Consider the following 24,119-nt stretch of genomic DNA (forward strand, 5'->3'; position numbering starts at 1 on the left):
GTCCTGCATTCAGGCCACTTGAAGGTTTGAGAGTGAACAATGGAAATAGTTATGATAAATTGWCAAGCTCTTCCAAAGATTCAGAAGTTCTGGAGTTACTGCCAATGACAGATGATTTGTCCTTGCTCATCACTTGTTATCTTGGCAGCGTTTTTGTGCTCTCTGCTAAATCTCCCTCAGCGTGTAGTTGAATTCTTTAGAAAAAAGAAAATTAGTTTCCGTTTCATCCATGTTCGTGCTCATCAGTTCAATAGCATCTGTATTTCACTAAGTGGAACACCTTCCTCATGAAGCCTTAAGTTTGATTTATTTTAATAGGGTGTTAGGAAAACTGCTGGAGTCTGACATGAACACATTTCTAAAGTTACAGAGATGTTAAGAATGATCTTTTGTGTCTATTGCTGCGGATTTCTATGACTGTGCATGAATGGCACTGCATACTTGACAGGCCGTGTCCTTTGCTGCAGGATTTATSCAATTAATGACAGTGGTTTCAAATACTCAAGTGCAATCTCTCAGTCTGAGAAAAGGCTGAGTGAGTAGATAGTGATTTTCTTTTCCATTTTTCCATGATTTCATAAAGTCTATTCCAGAACTGGCCTGCTAACTTGCTGCTTTGAATCTTAGTAATGGAGGTTTATGTGTTACGGCGTTACGAATTGCTGAATACCAACAGTCTATGGATGAAAAAATGCTGAATTTTAAAAAAACCAGTTCTCTGAARGAGTTGGTTAATAGGTTGTCCTCTGCTTGTTCTCTGGCACCCATTTAGTTGTCTGAGACAGGAAGAGGTCAGTGGCTGTAGGCAGTACACTGAAACACAGCTCCCCACTTCACCCTGGAGTTCTGCTCAAAATGATCCTGCACAGTGGAGCTACTCAATGGCACAGCAGAAATGGCACCTCAAAAGCACAAAATGTTTTTTTTAGGGGAGGTTCKTTCAAATATTTCCTCTTTTAGTAAATAAATAGAACTGAACTTCATGACAGTCTGTACAGGATTAATAAATTCTGCCTCCTTTAGCTACTGATAATCCCATTCATCACAGTTAAGAAAGCAATTTATATTTAGAAGCACAAAGGCAGCTGTCTTGGTTTTAGACCAAGGACTATTTCAGTGTCTTATTCCAAAGGTTTCTTGAATGCCTAAAGGAGCAGTAAGAGCAGGGTAGGAAAATATGACACTTTCTCCTAATGCTCTCCCTGACAGCAGCTCTGCTTATCTTCAGAGAGCTTTTTTTGCATTGACCTATGGCTTTGTGTGTTTACTAACCCACAGCTGGTATGATTTCCCCTAGAGGAAGTGTGAAAAGAGAATTTTTCAAATATGTACAGGGTTTCCTGTGTTTTGGAAAGTGTCAACTCTCCTCCATTTAATATCTGTGTAGAATTTTGGCGTTCAGCCCTCATTATGAATGCACACTCTAGTTTTTCTCAGTTTTAGCTTAAGAGGTGAGCTGCATAAACAATAGGTTCACTTACCTTCTGTCTTGTGTGGAAGTTTCCAATCTGTCCCTTACCTTTTGGGAGGGAACAACACTGCACCCTGTCACAGAGCCAGCAGGACCAGTGGATGAATCTGAAACTTGCGTTGTATTTAAATGCCTGAGGTCTTGAATCCCCAGTCTCCTACACACCCCAATCAARTTGTTATATTGCTTCTAAAATACAGGATTTCAGGTTTCTTTTTCATTCCTGCCCTTATGTGCTTGCAAGCATTATTCTTCACATTCATTTTTCCCTGGCACAGAACACAAGTTCATGCCAGCTCACTTGATATGCATGCAGATATGAATTTCAACCAGAAAAAGACGCTCACTCAGATAAGAAATACCTGTTTTATCATTGTGGGCGTATTAGGCATAGAAACCTAAAGCAAAATTGCATTAAATACTTCTGCTGAAGCTGTGCTATATGTGCTTTTTAGGTTAGGGTCAATTTAAAGCAGACCCAGCCATGCTCTTCTTCTTCTTCTTTTTTTTTTTTTCACTTTAATCTTATTTGTTATCATCCCTTCTGAGTGAAAATGCACAGGGAATGGCAAATGCAGTAGATAGACAAGGGCATTCTGGAGCATTGTGTCATGGCTGTAAAGGCCTGCTGATGCAATTAATGGCTGCTGTGTTAATGAATAATTGGGTCTAGGTTGTGTTGCTGCTGACTTTAGATAATTTTGGGGTTTTTTAAGTGATGTATTATAGACTTCCACTGTAAAGTAGTGCTTGAGAGCTGCTGATGGAGAGAATCTTCTCACTGTGAAGTTATGCATATGATTACTCTTACAATTTGAAGAAAACGTTAGGATTGAGCAACTTTTTTCCCTCAAGCATAAAAACTGAAGGTTTACATAACATTGCATTAATTTATTTTCTGTAAAACAGTGGATGTGCCCGTGCATTCATTTACACTGAAAAGCATAAGGAGCACAATAAYTGGAAAATGTGGGAAGGTTATTAGTGATTATAGCATTATAGYATCCTGTGATTCTTACAGAAATAGTCAGAATGTGCACTGCCAACTTTAAAGTCAATTAAATGGACAATAAAGACCATGCTGGCAGGGGAGATGTTAAGAAGGGAGAGACTGAGATGMAGCTCCTTTGTGAGAGATGACTGAATGACCCAAGGATGAAAATAYGGCTGCAATGTTTCATCAAATAAAATAAAATTTAAAAAAAAAACCCAAAACAAACAAAAAAAGCCACCTAGCATTTTTCTACATCAGTCATCTTTTTAAGCAACTGTCAGTACTAGAACAGGCTTTGGGTAGATGGGCTAAGGGAAATACAAAAAAAGAGCTTCTAGCAGACTGGAAGGTAAAGCGAATTTTTAAATCAGGGGCTATTTGTAGCCCATCTAAACTTAGAATATATTAGTTTGAGTGTCTTTCAGTGCACTGAAAGTTCATCTCAATTTGACATATGCTTTTTGAAAACATTTTTAGTTGTAAGTAGATTCATGAATGCATAAACTTGAATGGATAAAACATCATCTTTCTGCTGAGGAGTTTTCAACTGTAACTAAAAAATGGGTGCATTTCTTCTTGTTATTTGCAAATTGTGATTAAATCTGTCACAGGTACCCTGAGCTGTTTGAAATAATGCAAGTGACTTGTGAGACCAGTCAGCCTCTTCCAGACACTGGTTTAGGTGGTCTGTGAGCTGTACATAATAAAACCAATGACACTTAGACCCATATTGTATTGAAAAGGATTYGTCTGCTTGAAATCGGAGCATCTGGGCAAAGGAGGTACTCCAAAGCAAATATKTATTAACAAACTAAATGAGCTGAAACCAAAGTTTCAGTCAGAGGTACAATGCAATAAMGTCTGATCAGCTGAAGCTTCAGGCACAAAGAAGTTATCCAGCATGTTTGTAACATGATGATAAAAAGTGAACAGAAAATGTGAATTTTCATTTTGTGCATTTCTTAAATCTGAAGTTCCAGCTGATTGCCATTTGGAAGCAGAGAAACAGCTTAGGAGCCCTTYGTGGAACAGAGTTATTGTAATTTCCCTACCACCACTGGGAGATTTGACTCGGGRGTGTCACTGTGGCAGATTGACTCGGAGTCACAGGAACCTTAGGAGACCTCATTGTGAACAGAGCAGTTACAGCAGGGCAGACATTCCCGGCAGGACATCCCAGAGCCAAAAGTTAGGAAGGACAAGGTTGCTAGGAATCTGACAAGAAATCAGAAAATATGTCAWCTGGGCTGCCTTTTTTTCTTTTGTTTGTTTTTAGTTCTGTTTGCTTTCAGCAKAACTGTTTATGGATTGACTAGCAGAATGGTTCCTACTTTAGCAAGGCTTTGATTTGTTCTGTTTTACAGAAAATTCAAACGATGGCTTATGTTGTAAATGGGATAACTTTCTATGCTTTGGAAGTTTATATAAGGAGCGAATGCTCCATTGAAAAGTTTGTTACTGTTCTGTCCTCTTTCGACCTTTTTTGGTTCCTGAATGTGTTTGTATTCCAACTGGAATCTGATTATTTGAGAATCCTCARTGTGTTGTGCTGCCTCCTATCATAGTTCCTCAGTTTTTATCCTGTTCTTTTATATGTGSTGTGGGAACACCTTCAGTGGAGAATGCAAGAAAGTGTCAATGCAATGCAACAAAATATCACATTTTTAGGCACTTAACTGCACCTAAAGTAAGGACCTTGATTCCTACTGCTAATGATACTGAAATTTTCCAGTGCTCATTAGCAGCTGTGGTTTTCCATCCCACTCATTTCTTAGCAGTGCTGTGAGAGTTTCTAACAAGAAGTCAGTCATACACTGCTGCTCTTGCTTTCCCCTCATCCAAGTCTCTCCAGATCAGAATTTCCAATCTCGCCTATCATTCCGCTAAACAAACAGTGCCCCAATTCTAATAGCCTTTGAATTAGTAATGAGGGTCATCAGTGTGAGTTTCTTGATGCTGTTAAGATTTGTGACCAGTTCAATTGTTCTCCTTTGGACATGGCACAGCGTAAATTGCCACTGTCCTTGGCAAGTGTAATTTCTGTTGGTCATCATTAAAAGCCAATGGTCCAAGTAATAAGAGCCCAGCCATCTAACTGAACATTTACAAGTGCCAGTTCCAATAATTGTTTTTATTTTTTTTTTCTTTATGTTTTTTTTAAGGGCATATTCAATAGTTTTAAGTATCTAGTAGTTTTGAGTTGTGAATCAAGATGTTTATGGTAACTGTACAAATAAAATGGGATTCATTTAGGTTTAAAACTSTTAGTCCTAATTCAGTTTAATTTAAAAAAAAAAAAAAGTTAAAGGTGTCCAGCCCTTTCCATAGTTTGTTTCTGTCCTCCSTTTTGTTGATGATTTCTTTCCAGCCTAATGAAAGTGGAACAGGAGTATTTTTATCTCTTCATTTCCACTGTGCGGTTAATTCAAATGTGACTTACCACGAAAGTGTGGTGGATTCAAGGAGGGAAAGGACTGAGTGAAAGATGARTTAGGAAGCACCTGTTCAGTCCAGCATGAAGGCAGATCCTGGAATAATTTTCAACAAAGGAAAGAAGAAGATATATGAGAGTAGAATGAGAGGCCTTCTGTGCATGGAACCTGGGACRGGCTATAATTCATCATCTCTGTGACAGCCCTTTTTCTCAGGAGAACCCTTTCCTTCCTGCTCTTTGCACTTCTGTGAACTCCAKCTCTTGTGGTGTGGGATTTTTAGTTTGAGTTTGTTTTGTTTTTCTTTAATTCAAAAGCTTTCTGGGTAGGTACACACTGGAAAGGCMTTAGAAGCAGGAAATACAGAAATTACTTGATATTCAAAAAGTTACTTGATATTCATTTTCTGCCTTCCTTTCTGTTGCTTCCTCTCAACACACAGTACTAAGGCAAAAAAGTTTTCATTTTCTCTTCARTCAGCTGAAACATCCTGTGATGTCAGCAGTGAAATCTATTTTCCAAGTTTAATTGGCAAGTCAAACAATAATACAAATGCTTCTGCAGAATGGTGCTAAAGGTTCTCTACCCTCAGTTCAATGGCAAAAGTCCTAGAGAGCATGTGCTTTGGGTTTTGTCATTTGCAGAGAGCATCTATTTAATTTTTTTTTTCTGCCTTTCACAAGCAAGCTGACTGACGGCTGTTTTATTCTCTATTTCAGGTCGTGGAGACTAATTTGGTTGCTTTTGACTGTCACTGGATCATTATAAATGAGGTAACTGTCAAGTGAACGTTGTTGTGAACCATGAATCCTGTTTTCAGCCTTACAGACAATATTCATGCTGGTTCTCCCTTTGCCAACAGGAAGCAGTAGTTATGACAAGTTCAAGTGCACTGAGGGAGTAGATGTTGCTTAATAAAAGTAGAATGATGGGTTCTTGGATTTTGCTGTTTTAAATGGAAGTTCCTGAATGAATAAATGGAAAATAAGATTTAAAAAAAAMMACATTTATTTCTGAGCATCTCCAGATTTCACAATTGAGCTGACTGTTTTCAAAGGATCTTTTCAAGGTCTTTTTTTATTATGTAATCTTTTGTACTGGAGTTCTTGTATTTTGTGTATATTTCAATGATTTTTTYTTCTTWATAATCAAAATAATAATARTAAAATCCCATATTTCCCTTTCCTTTATGAATTCTTCAAATGTTCCATCATGACTGACATCCAAAACTGTTGATATTAGTGGGAGGCTTCTGGTTTAGGTCATATGTGAGTGTTCTTAAAGCGAAAAAAGAAAGTTAAATTGAKATCCTGTTTATACACCGTGAAATAAGTTCTTCCATGAAAGCTTGGCAGCTAAAATATGGCAAGTCAACATGCGAAGTTGTTTTGTATACAAAACATTGAACAATGCAGTTCAGGTTTGACAGCATTCAAGGTTTTCTTTTGTTTTTTAAAAAATAACTTAGGCATAGAAAAGCTAGATTTGCTGACTAGATGACTATCCAATGTAGATCATGCAACTTCTTTACATTCTCAGGATAAAAGAGAGATACTGCATGTAAATTCCATGTCTTACTATCTGGATTTACTGTGCAACTCTGTTTTGATGCCTAATTATTAGATTTTCATTCATATTCTGTGCTAAACCAGTGGTATTTTAGCCAGTTTTCCCTGGAGAAGAATATATCCCAGGGAGTGCTGTAAAGACAAACAGGTCCAGCATAACTSTGAGTTTGGGCCTTGCCTTACTCTYGACAAATAATTGTATTTTCCGGCACCGAATGGGCCTTTTCTGGGAGAGAACCCAGCTTTAATCTRCAGGTGGTCATGTCAACAACATACATGTTTTCTTTTTCACGTTGCAATAACTAGAGTTCACTTCAGAGTTAACACTCAGTATTTTAAGAAGAGCGTTAGGAAAAGCCATCCTCTGTATCAGTAGATAGGAYAGCAGTTTCTTAGACAAAGCTCAGATTTTGGCTTGCTGTTCAAGTTAAAGACACTGCCATTATTTTTTTCATTTTAAATGTTATATGCTTTCCATAAGTTCTAAGGACGATGCTTACTTTCAGCTGTTTCAGCTCCCTCACCCTCAAAAAAACAAAACAAGAATGAAGATCYATTCCTAGTACATATGCTTTCTCTTTGCTTTTTATTCAGAAATTAGTGCCTCCGTGAAAAAAAAAAAACCAAAAAAAACCCCAAAACTGCTTTGTAAGCATTTTTATTTGCACATTGCAGCAGATGAAATGGCAGAGCAATCAAAGTGGTTACCACTCAGCTGCCTTCTCCACTCCAAAATTCTTTCTCTGGGCTGCAGTCCCAATAACAGGAAATGTGAATGGTCTGCACAGAGAAATGTACCTTGTCCCTTCTTAGCTTTATAGTCTTGTATATGAAAATGGGGAAAGCCATGATTAAGTTCATTCCAACAAACTGCTCTAAACCACAGCCATTAAAGTCTCTGCATCTCGTTCAGCAATTCCTCTTTTCTCTTTTATAGAAGGTGTGTATGTTTAGTGCTATTTCAGTTTAATCTGCTTCTGGACCTAGATCCATATTCCCACTAAGGYAGCTTTCTAGCTCTGTTCAAAAATRCAAATAATCTCAGCATTATGTGGATGCAGAAATTATATTAGCAATATGTAAGATTGGTAGATAATAATAGGCAAGAATTCTGCTTTGCCCATATTTTCCTCATCACTAGGTTCAAATTACAACATAAATCTACATGTTTYCTGAATGTTTAATGTTGGGTAATTGCTTATGGCAATGTTTTGCCAGTTCAATAAAGAGATTGCAATGCCTCTGTTTGGCAGTGCAGGACTTGCAAATGCAGAGATTTGTGGGCCCCTTTGTGACATACAGAACAGCTATCTTTATATCCCAGTACATTTGAGGTGATTGTCTATTACCTGTTGATGACCACAGTACTTCCATATGTCTGTGAAATTATCTCAGAGCTCTGCCCATTTTGTTGCTTCTATGAATCTTTTGTGACAACTTAGACATCTGTGCTCGAATGCCTGTATTGGCTAAATGACACTGTCGAATAAATAACTGTAACTGTACTTCTCTGGCCCCCTAATTTGAAATTCTAAGATGATCTATGACAGTGAAAATCCATTGTTTTGCAAATTCTGCTTATGATTCAAATAATTCCTTGCCTTGAGATACCAAAATAAGCTGSATTTGTTCTTTCCTTTTCCATCACTGTGCCAAGGGAATAAAACAGTCTTAGCAGCTAAAGTAATACAGAAGCAAATAACACCTTCAGTTTTGTGATCAGGAATCTGCTTAGGCTTTCTGAGGTAACATCTGCTATTTTAATAGCTCACTCTAAATGCTGTAATGTCTGCAAAGAGTTCCTTAATTTTTATTGTCCCATTAGTTGCTACTTTATGCAATACAGCAAATTTTCTTGAAAACTGTGTATCATAATGGGAATGTATGTGTGGGAGGGTTTGTTCCCATAAAATGAAAGAATTCCTAATTTTCTAAAACAGAATGCATCATATTAGACCGTMGCAAATAATGCAAATCTCTTCTGATCACTGTCGTCAGCTGAGGAAACACTCTCCAAATAAATGTTTCTATTTCTTCAGGGCCTTAAAGCAGATGCTAAAGTTCTTTATTTAAAATTTGCAGGAGTCATAGATTTGAATGTAGTCAGRATCAAATATGCCTTAACAAAATGTGAGAATGGATTTCTCACACTCTCTCTCCCTCTGCCTATCTGTCTTTGCTTGCTTCATTTCCTCTGCACAATAGTAAATACAGCTTCAAAGTCCCAGGATAGAAAATTATATTTCTTCCATGACTCTTAATTCACAACTGTATGGTAATCTGAGACTTTATTTAGTGGAAGTGAAGAGGCATTTGTATAATTTTCATCACTTTCCCTGGCTCTTTCTAAATGAAAGAACTGTCCATTTTCCCATTTTAAATCGTGTCTCTCTCCTTTGTTAAAACATTCAGGGTTATCTTGCTATTATCTTGCCGTACCCAAGGCTGCCACCAGTTCTCTGCTACTRTTGTTTACTCAAGGATAGCCCCAAACATTTTCCACTCCCTACAGTTGCAATATAGGAGGTGAAAATATTGCTGCTCCTTTACAAAGGATCGTTTAGAATTCATCGGCAATAATGTGCATAATTTGACCAGGTATATTAGAATTACAATGGAATGAGAGCACGGAAAAGCTGATTTGTGTAAGAAGAGACTGGAAAGGTTGGCTTGGTTAGCCTATGAAAGCAAAGACTGAAAGAGAATGTGCTCTCTCTGTTTATAAACACTCACAGAATGTGAATAAATGCATCATTGTCAAGGGCTAGAGGRCAAGGTTGACACAAAAACAAACGAGTTCAATTTGTCCATGAATAAACAGAGGTCAGAAGTTGGTGAAAGGTTTCTAATTACCAGAGGCACTTGAGTCTGGAAAAACTCCTCRATGGAAGAATGCGAAAAACCTTCAAACTCTTTAAAAGACCAGTTTGTGRGAAAAGGTCCAACAGGTTTGCCCATCACAGCACAAGAGAGGACCTGCAAGGTTGTAGTCAAAGGCTACTTTCTGATGAACACATTTTTCTAGGAGAGGGCTTGTCCTTGGCCCATGTGTTTATTGTGTCCCATTGTGTTTCAGCCCAATGCACTCCACTGTGAATAAATAAGTGTTGAACACATCTATATTTTGAGCTCAAGCAGTTAGATCAGGTCCTATAAACACAGCTCAGTTCCAGGAGCTCACGTAATTCAACATTTTCMTATGGATAATGATTAATAATAGCTTTAGAGCTTCATTTCAACCCTTGTATTTTCCAGTGGGTCTGGTGTGAAATGACCCCCTTTGGAACAGGTGGGCCACCAAGTTGCCAGCTCTAGGCATTAGTGAGAGTTAATACACAGATGAAGTGAACCCTGCTTTCTCCAAGATCTTGGACTTTTTGCTCTGTGAAAGCCAAAAATTGATTTCTCCTTGTCGTGTCGGTTTTTATTCATCCCCTCTGCAAAGCCTAAGAAACCTAAGGGATATATAATGGAGTAAGCGATGATGCACTTCAAAATCTCCTTTTACTTGTCTTGGAGCTTCATCTAGTGATGCCTTTCCCTCAACTTCGCCCCTTTGGAAAGTGTTAAGAAATTCAGGAAGGGCACAGCCCAAATGTGCCCTGGCATGGGCACAGACAGCCCAGAGGCCTCGAGCCACCCTTTCTCCCTGTGCCCTCTGCTGACTTCTGGAGGAGGGAGAAACTCTCTCCTCTCTGAGTGTCCTGACTTTGTGTGATGAAGTTCTGGCATGCACTGGAAAATAGGGCATGTCCACTATAATGTAAATAGTGGAACCATCTTCTTGGCCCGTAGTTGTTTCCATAAGAAAAGGTGTTTCTGCCTTTGTTTGATGCTTATTACAGGCTCGCTCTATATCTCTCACTGCTGGGACAATTGCTCTGTGGTGAAGTGTCTCTGCCTGGTTTGCTTATCRTAAAATAATGGGACAAATATTTCATGTCCAGTATACAGTCTTGATTCCTATGACGTCTTGCCTTACGTGTCAAGATTATCCTTTTCAATTCTCATTTCCTAATTCATCTGTAAAGTTATTGATTTAGAAAAGCTTTTGTTTCCTTATTTATTTGCCTGTTTAGRTGAAATGTACATCTAATTTTATCCTTGTTCCATCTGTGACAGAACAGTCTCCCCTTAATTCCAAGTTCAGACCAGTGAAAGAAAGGCTTGGAACTATACACTGATGTAAAAAAGGGGGGAAAAAAAAAAGGCAAATAAAAAAACAAACAACCCTGCATAACCTAGCCTCAGTTTATTCAGGTGCCAACTCAGTTCAACTTGGCCAACTTTCTAATTTTTTTTACATTCGACGCTTGTATAACAGATCATCTGCCACCCTTGTATCATTACACTGTATCCTCCTTTGAAGTGCAAATGCAAATTGTTTCCTYTCATACAATAGTTGCTTTATATAGTTTTCTTAAGTCAGATCCAAAATTCAAGAATGAGAGATGATATTGGAGAGTCATTATATAAAAGGCTTGTCACTCASTCAATGCAAAGTATTTAAAAAAGGACAAAGAAATACATAGCAAGTGACTAATATTGAATTTGGGTTTGCATGGCATTGCTTTGTTGTCAATCTAAAATCTGGATTTATGATATAATCGGTGGAATTCATAGCATTTAAAATAATAGCTGTCATTAGGCTGTTGATGTATATACCTCCTTGGCCACCACACAAAAATGGCTTTARTGTTTGAATTCTATTATTATTTCCCAGGTAATGTATAAAAACATGAGGTAGTAACCTAGAGGTTAAAATGAGAACATTCTATTTAAAATGCACCAAAAAGTGCTGAATACAGAAAACATAAATACACTTTTATGGCAGAAAAGATAAATGCTTGARGATTTGAAAGTCAAAATCTCTTTTAAAGTAGTATTTGGCAATATAATGTGGCCATGCAGATATCTGCTTTTATATTATTAGAGTGAGTCTAATAACCTTGGTGTTACAGTTTAGGCAGGCTGTATAATGAAACCAGACAAACTTTTTTAAATCCTCTGAGAAAGTATATCATTAAAAATCAAGATAAGAAGTTTCTTGAGCTCTCCTTTATGATTATATTGAAAGTATTATAAATATATATATACATATACATATATATATATATTTTGCTAAACCAGCATTGAATATGGTGGTTTTTTACCTGACAGCTATGAAATGATACAGGCTAAATGAAAAGACGGCATCTTAAGCTGAGATAAGCCATTATCTGTGGTACATTAAGAATTAATCGACCAGAAATGCAAGATACTACACTGAACACAGCTGATGCTATGTGTTAYTTCTCTTTGCAGAAAAAAATCCATATTTAATAAAGTACATTAATAACAGATGAATTCAGAAACTATGGTAATCTGTGAAGGCAAATAAAATACTTTTACTGTAGTTGAGAGTAGAAGTTATAATTTACATMTGACATGTTTTTCTTCCAAAATTTAAGGGAAATAAACAAATACCAGTATGTCCACAGTAGCTCCTTCAAAATAATGAAAGGATATTCTACTGAAACAGCAGAAAAAAAGCCAGCATAACTGGGCTGTTTGTCTTAACATTTAAAGAGCTGCTTTTTCAAAAACCTTGGCTTCTTTTCCACAAGAAAGATTCCATAATTTAAGATCAAGTCTATCTCCTGGTGTCTCCTAAATTCTTTAATATGGTTGCACATCAGGAAGCTAAAGGCAGAAACAGATGATGGCATTTTGTTACAGGTATAACAATGCAGATGTGTTGAATTCTTTGAAAAATGACAAGGCTACAAATACACAAATGAGAATCAAAGATATTCARTAAACTGTGGCTGTGTGCAAGGGAATTTTAAATGTGGGCTGTTAATAGGAGCTTCTTGATCACCTCGCTTCCTGGGGGCATGTCCACAAATTTAAATGTCTGGAAAGTTGGGGGTGTCAGCCTCTGTAATTAGGACAGAGCATGGACAGTCAGCTCAGCATGATGACAAAGAGATCCCGGTTTAAAAGATGAATTTTAGATTGCTTCTACTATGTTACAGAAARATACAGACACGGAATTAAGTTGAAAGCTACCAGCTGACTCTGTTTGAATTACCAGAATAAAACCATGTTTCACTACACTTCAAGCTCTAATATGAAGGCTGGAATCAGTTGCTGTTGCTTGGGAGCGCATGTTCCTCTTTCTCAACATTCCCTGAGGGACTCATCATTCAGCACTGTAAAACACCATGTTCCCAAACTGCAGGAGTTCATGCTATGTAAAAAAACCTGTTTTTCTGATTTCCCTAACCTGTCTTAAAGTTAATATTTTAAGCTTAATATTGGTGTATTTACTTAGTTATTTTTTCTTTAAAATATTTGTCTGTAAAGCTGAGTGTTCAGCTGTAAGCCTTAATAGGTACCCTATGGAATTAAAATTTCATTTTAAATTAGGTCTTGCTATAAACAAGCACATTCACACCTAGAATGCTCTCATGCATTTTCTTTGCCCTTTTGGAAAATGATGTTTGCTAACTTGCACATTGTTTATAGGTTCTTGATATTCTGTTTCTAGGAAATGAACACTTAAGGCCTGAAAAATTGTCTCTGCCTTCACAGCTCCTAAGCAATGCTACACTCAGAAATRCATCATGGTATGGCTTCCTACTGATTTACACATTATCTGTCAAGGATGCTGTGAAACACTTTTAAATAAAAGATCAGAAGAGGTAAAAAGAGAGGCAGAGAAAACCCCAAATGAAACAACTAGGCCCAGTTACATCTACAAATATTTGGTGAGGTTTGAGCACAGTACACTTTGAACTTTTGCAATCAAGGGTAATGTATCAGTTGTTTTAATGAGCATGCATTTACTGCTCTTGACGTTATGGTGGAGTTTGATAATAGCTGTGTGTCAGTCACAGGCCTCTTGGTCCACTCAGTTTATTTTTTGTTTGTAATTTGGTGGTCACGTTTCTGAATTTTAATTCTCACACGTATTCTCTCCCTTGCCKTATCTTTCAGGAAATAAATGATGTGGATGTGCAGGAGCTGGTGAGAAGGTCAATTGGAAGGTTAACAATTATCCGACAGACGTTTCCAGTCCCCCAAAACATCAGTCAGCGCTGTTTCCGTGGCAACCACAGAATATCTTCATCACTGTGTGATCCGAAGGACCCTTTCTCCCAAAGCATGGAGGTATTTCGTACACCTGAAACTGAACTGTCTTTCTAGATAAGTTTTAAGTTTTTCCTGAGGATCTAAGTGTAACTTCATGTTATTTTTTTACGTGCTCTCTGACATGCAGTTTAATGGGTTAYGGCATGACAAGGAAATACTTGGAGTAGTGGGGGTGAATGTGTGTCATGGAGAACAACAATGTTCCTGCTCCACAGAAACAGAGATAAACATCCCAAAAAGCCACCTGATCACCAGGTAGTAGGGTAGTCATTTTGTTGCCCTGCTAAATTTTAATTTTTGTCATCTCAGCAACAAGAATTTCCTCCCTATAGTCAGTGTCTCCTGAGTTGCTGTGCTTCTCTAAGCTTCAAATGTATTGTCAGTAAGAAAATCTTCCCAGAAGCACCCAAATATTCTCAAGTGCCTTAGTGTATACRTCTAAATCTGTGTCTAAATTCCAAATAGGCCTTGTTTTCAGGGCTGTTAATCACAAATTACAATTAAACTAAAATAGCCTTCCTACCACATGAATTCAGYAACAGGATTCCCTGTACTCCTGACTTCACATAGTTTTTCCAAGAACATGTCCTTTGTCTKTTTCATTAGGCTTCATCATGACAAAGCTATCGCAAATAGAGTGTGAAATTGGCTTAAGATACTGGTTTTACTTTGGGGTTTGTTTTTTTGGGGGGAGTTGTGGAAAGATGACTGCATATTATTATTTTTAGTAGTGAGCAGAGGAATATATCTGACTTCACCCTAAAAGCAGCCAACTCATGATTCTGAAAGAGAAGAGTGAGAGAAAACAATGGGAGCAAAATAGGGAGGTTTGGATGAGTGTCTTTGTTTAAAATGAAAAYATGTAAAGTGGAAAGTGTGGATAATGTTGCCCTGTTTCAATTTAGTTCTAAGAGCCTGTTTCTCACTGATTGTTCACAAAGCAGCCATCCAGCAGTTACTGATGACATGAAGGCAGGCTGCAGCACAMGGTGATCCTATTAGAGTTCTCAAAGCAAACAGGGCTGTGTGACGCCCATTGGTGCATGGGRTATCTCTACAGACTATGTAGGAAATGCAAAAAGCCTTTAGGCTGTGCCATTCTGTCATGGCAGGATGGTCCATGGGGAAGCTTTGGCATTCTGTGGACAATGCATTCAATCTGARGGYGTGCAAGGCCAAAATCAAGAATCAWGTATRGATGRGAAGCTTCACATTTTGATTTGTCTTTTCAGTTTTACTTTCATTTTCACTTCAACAGCTGGCTGACTCTAGGAAAGATAAGTTCTAGAATTYGAAGTTTATTCTCTAAAAATTGGCAAATTCCAYTTAATTTCTTAGATAGGATCTTGTACCTTAACCTGTGCTTCATGATCTACGTATTGCTTGTAGAGCTGCAATATTCCTACTGAAAGCTCTGTGTTTTGGTTCAGAGGAATGATGGGAGCTTGACTGGTTTAATTGTTCTGTGCAATTCAGTTGCTTTTTTCTTACTTTCCCTGAGATGGCTGTACTTTATTATTTTAGCTAAGACAACATTACAAAGTGAAAGGAAGGAAAACTCTGACACAATTTCTCCCRTCCTTTGAGTAGCTGTGGGGTTTGTTTGCTGATTCTTTGTTCCACCCAACATTATTATAAATTAGTTTCTAATCCAGTGGGGAGTTGGAACAGTTTATAAATTGAAATTAGTAATTTTATTTTTTTACAACGTCRAAGTGTGACTAATCAGAAACATTCTCTGGAAATTATGAGGGTGAATTTCTYGATTTATCTTTTCTGAATTACTCCCCTCAAGTCTGTGTGAATAATTAATWATTTTCAGCATTTTTTTTAAACACTGAAAAATATCCTGGTGAAGGCATCTCATTGTGTCTTTGGAACTGGTCTAGTTGAAATAAATTCTATAAACATGTATCAGTTTGAAGGCAGAAAGTTATGAACTGGAKTCACAGTAGAATTTTGTATTGTAACCCTTTTGTCTAAAAACTATGTACAGTATTATAGGTACACATAAAATAGACACTGATAATCCAGATTAATCACTCCTCCTTAATCTGATTGCCAAATACCTTTTCTCCACACTCTGGATTTGAATAGTTGCATCTGAATTTTGAATTGCATCAACAGAATGTTATGCAGATAAATGCTTCTTGGTAAAGCAAGTGTCCAGCCATTAGTCTAACAGACTTGGAATAAATAAAGAATCAGTAATGGACACCAGGCAATGCATGAAATGCCCCAGTAAATTTACGTGGGAAATTAATAAAGGTGTAAAGTGACTTTAAATTACAACCCCCTTCTGTTCATCAGGACAGTTATTAACGAAGCATGCTTGTGGCAGTGACAGGGAAGGGTGATTTTGAGAAGCAGGAATTAATTGTGGTGGCTTTATCATTGCATTATCAGTGATTGATTGCTGTAAATGTTAAGCTCAACTATTAGTGAAGGAATAACAATGCTTAATAATTGCTGAACTMTGTCCTCCTGAGCCCTGTTAACACTTGATGAAGGCCCAGCTGTATTACTCTCAGATTAGTGAGTGCATCCTTCCTCATGAACTGTGACAATTGTCTTTATTCCCACGGCAGTGGGTTACAGAAGTTACCTTGAAAGCAATGTCATTTTGTTGGGAAATGATGACTTGGCAACCACAGCCCTTCATGTACCTATTTAGTCTCATAAGTGACCTTATTCCCTCTGCTCTCCAGAGGTGGTGTGGGGATTTTTTTCCCTTTGGCAAAGGCTTATATATAAAAAAAAAAAAGCTTCACTCACAGCATAGTGATAATTCCTTCATTCCCTGCTCCAACAAATTTTCCTCTAGTGCTGACTTCATTGGGGAAACACACTTTCAGCTGAAATGCTTTGAATTCTTTGTAGGTTTACATTGCACAGGCAAATCATCCAAGCTGTTTAAAAAATGCTTGATTAACTTGGACCCAGATCCTCAATCCATACTGTTAATCCTGTCATGCACAGTGATGCCTGGCCTGTGCATCTGAAGAAAGCAGATTTGTTCCTGGGTGAGTACCAAAATGGAAATGTTCACAGCCACTGGAGTCACTGGAGGAGGAGCTCAAGTAAGAATAAAGCAGCACCTTCCAGAAAGACAGAGTGAAGGATCACTTAAAGAAAAAGGGCAGTAAGGATYGGAGGTTCTGTGCATCTGTGGTGCTAACAGTGTGGAGTTGTAAAGGTAAAGGAGGATTTGGGGAGTTTATCAGAAGGGAAAGCAAAAAATCATTAGACTCCCTTTGATAAAATTGAGAGGTCACAATGTTTTAAGTAATTCTGGAAAGTTAAGGAGAAAGAGACCTCTTCTCTGGATGCTACATGGGGAAGGGAACAAAACCTTCCTAGGATCAATATAGAGCAAGTTGTCGATGACACAAGCAAAGCCAGGATAAAGATGGAATTTACAAAAGGAAATAAAAAGATAAAAATAGGTTGTATGGAAAGGAGTAATTAGACAGGAAGAGAGGTGGGGGGTTTTAAACTTTTTTTTGTCCCTTTTTTGAGGTGATGTGTGGATTTGCCAATCAGTGTCTCAGATCTTCAGCATTATTGTGCTTCCTTGCCATACATCCCCTCCCAATAGYTGCAGGGCTTCCCCAGTCTTTGGATATATTTACAAAGCAGAGTAGGGCCACCAAGTTCCTGTGCTTTCCTATTGTAATTGTAAGCTTCCTTCTTCCTTTAAGATTTTGAGCACACCACCTGCATCTGTGTAAGAAATYTTACAGAGAGCAGCCAACATATTCCACAAATCTGAGGAAATGTCTTTTGGCTTGTCTGTGACTGATGGAGAAAAAACCCCAGCAACCTTGTCTCAAATTGCCCTTGGCTAATTTGCTGTCAGGCACTARGAATGCTCTACAAACCCCTTTATCATGCAGCTGAGGAAACTGAGTTTCCCTCAATAACTTCAGATGACCAATAGGTTATCTAAAAATAATATTCCCAAAAGTCCTTTTCATTTCTGAACATAATTTTTCTTRATGAGAACCTCTGTTCAGGACAACTGAGGTTTCTTTTTGTGATACTGTCAGTAACTTAAATGTTCCTGCCATTTGAGGACAGAAAAGACTGATATAAAGCTATATTGTAARTTACTTGTTCAAGAAGTGTTCATGAATCTTGAGCTTCTGTTCTTTTACATTTAATTGTATCTTTCACATCTGACTTTGCACTGTGTGCATTTCAAGGCATGTACATAGAAACAGATCATGTTTAAGTGGAAGTGGCACACAAGAGATTTCTCTTCTTGAGTTCCACTGTTCTGTCTTTGATCCCAAACTGGAAATTCCTCACTCTGTTTGCAGCTGTGCTCACAGTGAAACGTACACACATTTACTCTGTAAGAAGTTTATCTCACAAGGAATTAACAGCCAATGTCAAATACTCTGACTTTGTGTATAGCAAACACTATMAACTGCAGAATCAACATGCAGTTGCACACTGACAAAAATTCCACTGATCTGTATTTCATGCCTGAAAGTGTCAATCAGAACTGACTGCACAAATCATGAGCAAAAAAAACCACAATGAAATGATCAATTCTAAATTTTCAGAGTTTCTGCTTTTCAAAAGAACAAAGCAGCTTTGGAGATAATTTGATGGTGTCCAGATATCTGGTGACTGAAAAATTGAGTCTCACAAACAACTGGTTAAAAATAAAAGAAAATCTGTTTATGGTCAAGTAGAGCTTTATACCTGGCAAGTGAAGCCAGTGATTGGGCTGTGTGTAGTTCTCAGGTATGTGTAGTTTGCTGCTGCAAATCACTTTTAGCATTACATTCTCCAGCTGCAGATTTTACCAGAGCCCAAAGGTGTGACATTTTGCCTCTTCTTAATTCCAAATAAAGTAGTTAATTACCAGAGGATTATGGGTGAGGCAAAGCAAATTCTGGCTGCTGGCAGGAGRCTACAAATAATAATGCTGCTGCTTCCCTTTTGATGTCTTTACAGATTACAAACCTATATATATACGACACTGTCCTCCTGCTGGCAAATGCCTTTCATAAGAAGCTGGAGGACAGGAAGTGGCACAGCATGGCCAGCCTCACCTGCATCAGGAAGAACTCCAAACCCTGGCAAGGAGGACGATCCATGTTGGAAACCATCAAGAAGGTACTTTTTCACTCTGTTTCCTCATCTTCGATTTCTGAAATACTTGCATTAGACAATATTCCTCCTGGGGTGCATATTACTCTTATCAGTACCAGCAGTTCTTATACATTCACAGTTGAGTGGAAGTAGTCTTTATTTAGTTTGGGTTGTTTGTCAGGTTTTTTGTCAGGATTTTTTCCATGTCAGAACAATCATACTGTAATAAAATCAATAAGTGTGTTTACCAAAAGTACAAAACCCATGGGATGWTCAAGGAAGAAAAAGCATCACAGGTGAACAAGTGTCAGGGCTGAAAAAGTTTCACAAGTTAGGAAGTAAAGAAAATAAATTTGCTATTTTATTTGTAAAGGAAAGAAGAAAAAGTTGCAGAATTACACTTGGGCAATGTTCTGTGGAATTGCACTGCTTTTGGCATTAATMAAGTGAAATCATATAAATGGGAGTAAGGAAACCCTTAAATTGTCTAGGCTACATCCTGCCACCACCAAACTGTCCCTGTTGTAATCTCTATAGAGCTTTATCCCATGTCGACGTCTCACTGGTTCCCTTTGATTTTTATTTCATACCTTAATCATGCTCATGCCCAAGATGCTTYTCCTGGTTTTCAGTCTTTAAAGATAATTTTTCTTTGTTATTTCCTTTCTTCATGATATTTACAGCCTCCRCATACTGACAGACAAATATTGCAGCCTTCTGGGTCAATATTTAGTCAATATGAACATGCTCATAGTTTGCCCCTCCTTGTAAATTATTCACCTTTTTCTTCTTATGTTATTGATGTGTTTCATAAAACTGCCTTCTCGTTTGTCTGCATACACTTCCTGTAATGTATGCCTACATTTAAAGTGCTGGAATTGTAAACACAGAAAAAAAATGGACTTTAAAAAAGTTTAAATGGTGCTTTATTTATGGCTTTCACTACAGGACATTAAAATAATTTAAAATATAATGTTGTCTTGAGAAGTTGCCATTCAGCATCAGGCATTTAGCTATACCAGAAATTATGATGATGCAGGCAAAAAGTAAGGCTCCTTTGAGCACTGCTTATATTTTACCCAGTCCCAGGTTAATCTGCGCTACCTCCAAAATGACAGTTCAAGGATTTCTTTGGTATCTGTTTCCACTTTCCATTCTAACAGTTTGAAGTCATGAGACTGCAAGAATAATCCAGGACACATTTCCTATTTCAGGAGCAGGATATGGCTTTAAGGGGCTCCAAACTGTATTGCTTTAACCTATCAGAGCAATTTCAAATTCACACTTGGCAGTCCCATGTATTTTGAGCTCTGTTTCAGGCAAGACTGGTTCCCTTCTCACCTTGGATTTCGTAAATGCCATTGCAGACTTTTCAGTTAAAGTGGCCAGGAGWATTATGAAAGCATCCAAGAAGGCGGGAGCAAGTGGAAATTCCAGATTGCTAAAAAATGAAGGAAATGCCAAAGGAATTCCTGATCTATGCAGCTAACCACACTCCCATCCTGTCGCTTTCTGGTTTCTCTGCTATTTTAATTTAAAGGCTTTGATAAGAAACTATTTTATTGGTGTAGATTGAATAATCCAAATACTCCTTACACTGCATTGTGCTGACAGAGATGAATTTCTAGAAGTAACGTGCTAAAATTGAAAGTCAAAATTTAATCCAAATGAAATACAGAAATTTTATTCTGCATGAATGTTAGCAGCATTTCAATCCATAGGCATAGGAAAGCTAAAGATTGCAGAGAGCTGGAATTGCACAAGGACAGGAATTCTGCTTTAGTTTTGTGGCCTACTTTCCCTTTTCTTTCACTGAAGCACTCATGTAGAAGAGCTTTGGGATCACAGCTGTGCACTTTTGAAATTAAAGATTTGGCATTGATGAATGCCTGATGAGGTGTCAGAAAACAATAAAATCAGAACTTAATGAAGGAAAAAAAGCCCCCACCTAATCTCTCTTCTTGAGAATACTTCTTTSCCACCCTGCCTTCTTCTTTGAACACCTTTTTGCTCCTGTTGTCCTGGAGAATCCTCCAAAATCAACTGAAATACAAGTTTTTTTTCTCAAAAACATACCAGTTTTCCTTAATTTTGAAACAAAACTGGAGGAAGTTATTATGTGGTATTTCAGTAGCTTCCGAATAAAAAGTTCTGCATTTTCAATTTGAAATTTCCGCTTTTTCCAAGATGTATAAATGGAATATCATAAGAAGATACTGATACAGTTCAGGATGAAAATAGCTTCTGAGATCTTTTAAAATATTCCTAGAAAAAGAACTTCCGTCCTCTGCAACACCTGAATTCTCCCTTTGTGCTGACCTGTGTCGTAGAGCTGAAATCATCATCTGGTCTCAGATTGTCCCTCCTCTTGGTGTGGTTTCACTGGAAGTCAAATTGTACTCAAGTATGATTTTGAAGGGAAAAAGAGTTAAGGAAGAGAAGTYGGATTTCAGGCTGCCTGCCTCAGGAGAGGACCAGCAACTGCAGCAGCAGCCAAGCAGAAACGTGATGGGGCTAAAAAAAACCCAAAACCAAACCAAACCAAANATGGGGCTAAAAAAAAAAAAAAAAAAAAAAAAAAAAAAAAAAAAAAAAAAAAAAAAAAAAAAAAAAAAAGAACAAAAACAACAAAAAAAGGGCAAGAAACAACTAGTTCTAGAGGAAACTTTAATAGAGGAAATAGCTGATTTTCAGAGGTCAAGATCCAGAAACGGAACATCTGGCAGTGTTTTAGCTGCAGAGGGAAATATTTCTTAATTTCTTGAAGGGCAAATAAGAAAAGATTTGGGAAGTCTGTATCAAGCTACTCGCTGAAGAAAGAAGGAAAAGAGGATGCCAATGTTCTACCTGCAGCAGCAATTGTTAAATGCGGAACTCTGGTGATAAATAAACTGGTTTCTTTATAGTTAATGAGCTACCAGGGGAGAGTAGGGAATGAGAGGATATTAGAGTTTCAAACATTTCTTAAAATTGTAAAAATGCTGTCTAAATCATTCCTTATTGTAGTTTGTTACTTTTCACTGTTCAACACTTGACTCATGCATTGCTGTTTCTACAAACAACTACAAAAGCTGTTTTTTTCTTTGTGAATTCAACTGATTGGATAAAGCCTAAAGAAAACATTTTAAGCCCACCACAATTATTTAAATCCAATATCTGTTTCAACTCATTCTGGAACTGAATAAACAGTTAAATTCATCAAGAAAGACAATCCTTCTAATGAATTTGGCCAGCTCTAGCAATTAGTTTAAATTCACTTCTGCAGTAGGAACTATCCCTAAACACATGCTCACTTGTTTATTTCTCAGTAAAGCTATTTCACAGTTGGAGGAATAAGTATTGCTAGAAAATAATTCTACCATGGGAAAAATTAATCTGCCTGAATAGCCTGGGAATAAATGTAAGTAGGATTATAGGGAGGATCAGCTCAGCAAGATGGMATCAAGTTTCTTCTGCATATGCCTTCTCCCAGACATCTCAGGTCTCTTCCCAGCCACATTCCTTTAGCTCACTAACAGCAAATTCTTATTGCTAGCAGCAACACAGAGCCTGTCCTTTTGTGGAAAATGAGCTGTACCTGTTGGGTTGTCAACAAGTTCTGATCTCAGAAATGTCAGTGACATTCGGTAGTGACTTGCAAAAAAAGATGCCAAATTGTTTTTCAGGTAGTAGTTTGGGTTGCCTGTGCTAGTTAAAAATTCAACAACATTCTCAAAATCAAGAATAAAATGTGAAAATCATATTTACTGTTTACAGCCCTTTTTCCTGCCTATAGCCACATTTTTTATCCTTAATTGCAAAATAGGTAGTATCTGAGAATAACCATATTTTGAAGAAAAAAAGAAGAGGAAGTTTGAACAGAAGCTGAGAGCAAGAACAATATTTTATAGCTGATGATTGGCAAGCTGACATTCCCAAGTGAGGTCCTGACTGCTAGGTAAACAGTGCTTTCWTCAGGGACTTACAGTATAGTAGTGCCTAAGCATATATAAACTGCAGTTTATCTTGCCAGTCTGGATGGGACTCAAGTAGGCTTTAATTATATTGCCAAGCTTTATAACAGCTCTGCAAAGCCCAGAGCAGTGATCAGAATCATAAGTAAAACATTTTTGTCCTAGCAACTGACATTTCACTCTTCAGTTTTATATGTGTCAGGAAATTGCATGGTTGCAGCTGAACCTTAGAAGAATTTGAGAAGGTAGATCATAGATGTATCTTCATTTTTCCCCAAATAGCGTTGTTTCTGTAAGTTAAATGGAATGAAAAATTTATTTTACTCTTGCTCATTATCATGATTAACACTAAAATAATTTGGAAAAATCTCCTCAGAAAGTTCCTGGATACAGCTGTCATACAGATGGTCATTTCCTCTGTGATCTCCTTCTACTGTGCATTAGCAGAGGGATTAAACACATGCCATAAACCAAGTGTTTCAGAGACCGGGAAAGACTATGCATAAAAATTRGAGCAGCATCCTGAAAATCATCCTAGGAGATATCCTGTTCCACTCTTTCAGCCCTAAGCAATAAACCAGATTTGTGTAAGCCTTGTAAAAAGGCTGCGTGGGACAATGAGGAGTAGTAGAGGGCGATAACAGGATTGCATGGCCTGCAGGTCCAACAAAATCAATCCCAGATASGGAGGAGAAACCAAGACCTCCAAGAAATTTCCTATAAATTTAGTATTGTAGATATTAAATGGGCAGTTCTTTGCTGTTTTGTCTTTCTGCCTCTCCCCTTCCTGAGCCAGAGCATTCCCATCTACTCTGAGCTTTTATTACACTGATTTCATACATGCACATTGTAGGAGAGCAAATTCTGGTTAAGACATTCCTCCATTAGAAATTTTCAATGAATGATAGAACTGTCAAAATAGAAAAATGAGAAATAATGTTGTCATGGTTAAGATTGGATTCCAGACAAATAAAGGTGACAGACTTACAGTTTGTATCTTGTCCTGACAATTGCAGCCATTTAAAAGTCAAGATAAATAAACTTCTACAATGTTTCTTGATAGAGATCGAATTCCAAAATGTTTTTGGTAATTCTGTTAACCTGTATTATTCCAAGATAGGACTAGTTTCTAGTAGTCTAGTAAATTCTAAAGGTATTATCCTGATGATCAATTTCATCACTTTTATTAKAATCATAATGTTTTATAAAAGTAGGAGAACATTCGCAGCAATGTGCAATGGAGATGCAAATTCTGTATTTTCYTGGACTTTCTCCAAAATGAAGATGTAAGAATAGAGCTTTTAATATCATGATTCAGCAAAGCTCATGTGCTTAGCTGGGTAGTTTATATTGCAAGTTTTTTCAGTTAAAATAGAAAAGCTCTAAAACAGCAATCATAACTGCAAAGTTCTTGCCTTATGTTTTGGGGAAAACCATGCATTTCATAGGGTTTTACAC

At 37.4% G+C, this 24,119-nt stretch overlaps 1 protein-coding gene across 1 annotated transcript in view; it reads left to right on the forward strand.

Annotated features, from left to right (window-relative positions):
- The window catches only part of GRID2 (glutamate ionotropic receptor delta type subunit 2), a 659,493-nt gene that overhangs the window by 446,865 nt on the left and 188,509 nt on the right, over positions 1-24,119 (forward strand). The window contains exons 5-7 of the mRNA XM_057366575.1: positions 5,617-5,670; positions 13,447-13,620; positions 18,571-18,732. Of these exons, the coding sequence (XP_057222558.1) occupies positions 5,617-5,670; positions 13,447-13,620; positions 18,571-18,732 (390 nt within the window). The remainder of the gene's footprint in view (positions 1-5,616; positions 5,671-13,446; positions 13,621-18,570; positions 18,733-24,119) is intronic.

This window comes from Malurus melanocephalus, unplaced genomic scaffold (genome assembly GCF_030028575.1).
Source record: "Malurus melanocephalus ecotype Western Australia unplaced genomic scaffold, MMel_1.1 scaffold_68, whole genome shotgun sequence".
Taxonomy (NCBI): domain Eukaryota; kingdom Metazoa; phylum Chordata; class Aves; order Passeriformes; family Maluridae; genus Malurus; species Malurus melanocephalus.